The sequence below is a fragment of the Coffea arabica genome, chromosome 2e, assembly GCF_036785885.1.
Source record: "Coffea arabica cultivar ET-39 chromosome 2e, Coffea Arabica ET-39 HiFi, whole genome shotgun sequence".
NCBI classification, from domain to species: domain Eukaryota; kingdom Viridiplantae; phylum Streptophyta; class Magnoliopsida; order Gentianales; family Rubiaceae; genus Coffea; species Coffea arabica.
Genome location: NC_092313.1, coordinates 18,109,818 through 18,115,373, shown reverse-complemented (window position 1 = coordinate 18,115,373; position 5,556 = coordinate 18,109,818). Strand labels below are relative to the sequence as shown.

Here is a 5,556-nt window from a genome sequence, read left to right as displayed (position 1 = left end):
TAAATGGGACGGCAGATCGGTAACCCATAGATTGGCGTTCGTTCACCTGCAAGCCCGAATCTGTGAAATCCCAAGAGCGTCCTTCTGTTTTTGGTTCAAGAGAAATGATAACATTCTTTTTCTTTCCAAGAATAAATAAATAAAATAAGAGAATGTTGTGGCAAAAATTTAATCTGACTGTACACTCATGAATGACCTTCTTCCATGATCCTTCAGACTTGATAAAGGCAGCTTTTCGTGAAAACCTTTCGGGTACAATGGTAGAACATATAATAGTAGATACCTAACAGAACTAGTAGTGTAATTTGGCTTCAACTCCACTCATCTGAAAAAGAAAATTCTATTTACTTTTGGTTAAAATACATTAATTTTTGTTGGCCAGCTTTAAACCAGATTCGTTTTTGGGGGGTTTAAGAAGGTTAGATGGACAAAAACAATAATAATTTTTAGAGCTTTTCACAAAGCAAATATGGTATCCTCATCCAAGTTCAATGACCTGTTTTTCCCACCCCAAAAAAAAAAAAAAAAAACGAAAGGGGTGGCCTCTAAAAGACGTTTCCTAAAATTTCTGGGGAATTATGGGAACAGAAGTTAATCACGGTGTCCTTTTGTGAATTGCATGAATCAGTCGTCAAGTACTTGATCCCTGATCCATTTTGTAGCCACCCATTTTCCCCCTTTGATCACAGGGCAGCTTCCATGGAGAGATGTCTGCAAGATAGCACAACAAAAGTTCAGAACGGGGAATGCTAAGACCTATTATTATTATTATTATTATTATTTAAATGATCAGTCGAAAGACTAAAGTCTACAGTATTGACAACCAAATGGATGGATCTATGGACTATGGTGAAGGATTCAAGTTCTTCTTGGTATCATAGATTTAGGTTTTAAGTTTCTATCTGTCATACAGGCAATCTATGAATTAAGGTAGTGGAATCAAGGCTTAAAAATGGCAGTGTCTTATTTAGTGCAGGTGAATTTGAAGAAATGCTGGAGATGAAAATCAAACCACAGCATTCAATCTTTATCTAATGTACAAAAGAAGTTCAATGGTATCACTGGACGAAATCCTGGCACAAAAGAAGGTTTTTAAGGAAAGATGAAACTCTACCTTGTCAATAGTTCCATTTGGAAACAGTGAATAAAACAGTAGCCCATCTCCTTGACGTGGCTTAATTTTCAACCCCATGCAGCTTTTGTAGTCATAAGCCATCCTCGTGTTTAAGCCATTCTGCACATAAAACATTCGGTGGCAATCCATATGCATCAAATATTGATAAACAGATAACAATCCGCCACACTATTCAAAGAGCTCTGGTTTATGACAGCATTAGGATGAAAGGTGGATTTCACGACTTTACCTCATAGGGAAACATGGTTTCTCCACCCTCCTCAACGTCTGATAAGTACAACAAGAATGAGGCCACCTGCACTTAAACCGTTCAATTGGAGTGAATATGGCCACTATACCGCTAGATTTATCGACCAGTAAGCTTTTCTTAATGATGATATAATACAGCAGACTATAGCATGTCTCTCAAAAGAAAATGATCCCGAATCCTAGGTCCCTCCAGTGCTGCTAAGTCTTTTTATGATAAAATGAAATAACTTCATACCACTGTCAGATAATTGCAAGATAACCAGTTCATGTAGATGGGAAATACCCTTTGGCTTTTTTGTGGGCCGTATTCAGCTGGGTTGAATGCATCATAGTGAGAAACGTATCTTTGCCCAACCTCATAGCGCAAAATATTAAATGCCTGCAATATGGTTATATGCTGCATTATTCAACATATCTCAGAGGCAAGCTTTTGATTCTTTATTGCGGATCACATTTATTTCTTTAAAACATGTTCTTCAGAATGGATATTGTCTTGCTCAGCCTGACCTCCATTATACATCAAAAGAATACTCAAGTTGCATTTACAGACACCAATTGCATGACAAACTCTTGCATTTTTTGGGTAAGCTTGCTTGAAAAAGAAAATTGCATTTGATATTGAAAATTTTGCAAACAATTACCTCTCCATGACTTTTAGGAATCCTTGTAGCCTTGGCAATTTTCCTCTCAACGTAATCCAGGGTTCCTGTTCTGTCATCTGCTGCACTGATAAATGTGCCTGAACTGTTAGAAGAGCAAATAAACACTGTTGGTAAGTAGTAAGAAGCACCCAAAATAACATTTTAAATTTTTTTTTTCTAGCAGCCAAAATACTTGACACAAATTATCATGATTATTGCTATTGTCATCTCAATTATCAATGATTTGCTAACACCAGACCATAAGTGTTATTTTATTCTGCTTCTATGCTTTTCAGTCTGCAAGCACGTGTAATATTGGTTCTGCAAAATAATTTTTGCTCCTTTCAACAAAATAAGGGAACTCAGGAAACAACAAGAAATGCGATAGTCCAATCATGAATATAGAGAAGATTGAAAACTTGCGTCATTGACTCCGCTCATTATGAAAAGAAGGGGCTAATATTGAAATGATTATGATAATTTGAATAATGGACCTACCAGTGAAGATATCTACTATGACTCCGCTCATTAAATGTATGATACTCAATATAGTTGGAATAATCATATTAATAGTTGCATTGACAGTTATCTTCGGTCTCAAATCTGGATCAAGACTTCCATCGTAAGTGGAGGTGATAATTACAAGGATAGTTACATCTAGAGTTCCATTTGTAGTAAAAGTAGAAATGATAGTGAAGGAGAGGTTTCGGATATACAAACCCACGTGAAGATGAGCAATTTCAATATAATAGAGAGTTCTAATGACCTCGATGTAATTCAAAAATATAGGCATTTGTGGGTTCAATGTGAAAATTGTTATGGATTAAATTATAATACATTTTGTAAATAAAAAAAAAAAAACCCAAACTAGTTATAGCCTTGGTAACCAGAAGGCAGAAGTATCGATTCTGTAATATGGAATAGTTTAGCAACTATACTTAGTAACAGGAATACAGTAAAAATAGCAATATGGAGAAGGAATAAAGCCTATTACTATGCTCTCAGCATCAGTACTGAAGAGCATAAAACATTATAGAGCAGATGACAAATTGTTAAAAGTAAATTACGCAAAAAAGAATTTAATTTCTTTACCAGCATATGGAATGGTGAAAAGATGACAGGTAAGGAGAAGCAATTCCAAATTCAAAGCAGTTCTAATGGTCTGAAATGTTACAGAATACATCTAAATTCCTCTTCGAGGAAACCTAAAAGAAACCACATAAAAGCATCATATCACGGAAAGATTATCCTATAACCGTATAAAAGATAAACAGTCACATATTTGTACAAGGACCTGGTTCTGATTCCCTTGGTGCTCTCAGCAGTTTCCCCCTTTCGCAAAGCAAGAGTGGATGGTTTCATACTTGACCTGGCCATCTCAATTATGCTCTGGCATTGCGCGGCGGTTGCAAAACCAGGAAAATAAAAAGTTCTTGGCCTCCAGCTCAAGATCTGCACTCAAAGGTTGAGATGAATTCTGGAGTATGATCAATTCAATTAGTTTCGGAACAAATCCGATGAACCAAGTTCAACACAAAGTTGACCTGACTAGAAGTTGATGAATTTCCAAGTTTGGGAATTCCATTTGGCTGTTAAGGTGTTGGTCTGAAATTTTAGTTTACAACACATCATTAATAGTATGCTTTTCAATTTAGAAGTCAGAATAGAACTAAATTGTTGATGCATTGGTGAATGCTAACAACAAAAGCTCGTTTAATGGAGCACTTGGTAAAACCATGACATATTCCCAAAGACATTCGTGGTATCAGAATCAACCAAGATATCATAATTCTCAGCAAGATCCCATCACGGACCTAATGTGCCTAATTAATAATTCCAGTTATATTCTGAACCAGACCAAAGAATCAGAAAATACAGAGTATGCCAACTGGACCTCTATCCTGGTCAAGTCACCTCTGATTGACAGTTCATGCTTGCACCACAACAATTACCCCGCTCAGAGGGCAACCTTGGCCTAATCTCAAACTACTACCTAAGTATTCTCAACGCTCTCCGATTAGGCATTCACGCCAGATCAGACTGAACCGCAACAGTTACCCCACTTTAAAATGGGCAATCTTGACTGAATCTGAAAATGCTACTAAAATCAACTATCAGTGCTCTTCTCATTAGAGGATCACTCTAGATCATTCAGTAGCGCACTTTTCCGTCGATTCAAAGATTGTCGTCGGAGAGAATCCATTTCCCTTAGATTAAAAGGAATAAGCTAAAAAAATCATGTTGTCACATACAGGATAAGCTTTTGGATTCAAGAAGATTGATGGGGCGGGACCTTGCTAGTGAATTTAAAGTGCCATTGCAGGCAGTGCAGTATTTAGCTTAAAGGTGACATATATGTTTAATCTTTCCCCAATCCTTCCTCATAATCATAAGGCGTGCAGTATTTTTCTTTAAGATGATGCAAGTGTTTAATCTTTCCCCTATATTGCATCATAGTAGATGCTCTAGTCACTACAAGCATGAGTTCAGACCAAATTACCCCAGTATTGACACTAGAATTTCCAAATATTACATCTACCAGACCATGTATGTAGGAGCTTATTACAACTCTAATAACGTAAACGTTTTTTCTGACTTGGAAATCCAAATATATACACGCAGCTAAAAGCCGGATAAAGAGAAAAAAATTGAATCAGTTACCTGGAATGGGACCGGGCGAACCCAAGATTCTCCAGTTTCGCCGTGTGACATTGCACCACCATCCTTTTCCTCCTCAACTGATTTCAAAGACGTGTGCCTGGATCCAATTCTCGTCAAATCCTGCAAAATCGTATCTTGTTTAAAAAAATTTAAAAAAAAAACCATAACCAGTATATTCAATTTATATGCACCGATTCAAATAGTATGTAGAGAAAAACCTGAGAAATGATAATGGATCCAAACAGGCCAGCTAGGAAGAAAAACAAGCATAAGAAAACGACAGCCGGGAAAGCCAAAGCAACCTTGAACCGCGGAAATCTTTTTCCTTTGGAACTCATGATGGTTCACATGCTAAAATTTATCCTCGGTCTCAATATTGACTCTTGAGAGGAATTGACTCTTGACGAGAGTATTTTTGCTCACACACACAGACTATGTTCGCGTATTGGGAGTGAGTGAAGTGAGAGACGGGAAACGAAGACTCTTAGTTTGGAAGGATCCAATTAATTCAACTCCGAAATCTCTTTCTTTTTGTCTGGCGAAATATATTAGAACTTGGGATTGCCGGGGTAGGCAATGACAGAATGCGGTAATGGCGGGAGTTTTTCCTTCTCTTTTGATGTTGAAATGTCTGGACAAAAGGAGAGTAAATTCCCTTTTAACTAGTGATGCAATCGATTCGAATCGAGTTTGAGTATTGTCATGTTCGAGTTCGACTCGACATGTAGAAAGGGTACTCAAGGTCGAGCAAGTAGTGTTATTAGAACTCAAGTTTGAGTTTAATGCATTGTTTACAGAATTCGAATTCGACTCTCATGAGCTCGAGTCAACGGGAATCTTATTAAGTTCGAGTCAGAAAGTTTCATTTTT

General features: G+C 37.1%; 1 protein-coding gene across 2 annotated transcripts; it reads right to left on the bottom strand.

Moving 5' to 3' along the window:
- Positions 1–424: 424 nt before the first annotated feature.
- LOC113731504 (probable prolyl 4-hydroxylase 9) lies at positions 425–5,327 on the bottom strand. Of its 2 annotated transcripts, none has more exons than XM_027256809.2 (8): positions 4,905–5,327; positions 4,687–4,806; positions 3,320–3,477; positions 2,026–2,110; positions 1,668–1,763; positions 1,365–1,430; positions 1,115–1,234; positions 425–711 (listed from the first exon to the last, which is right to left on the bottom strand). In XM_027256809.2, the coding sequence occupies exons 1-8, from the start codon at positions 5,022–5,024 to the stop codon at positions 625–627; spliced, it is 852 nt and encodes a 283-aa protein (XP_027112610.1). In that variant the 5' UTR covers positions 5,025–5,327; the 3' UTR covers positions 425–624. The 2 variants fall into 2 exon arrangements, with proteins under 2 accessions (XP_027112610.1, XP_027112609.1); XM_027256808.2 differs by having other exon boundaries at positions 2,026–2,128; positions 4,905–5,322.
- Between the last annotated feature and the right edge of the window lie 229 nt (positions 5,328–5,556).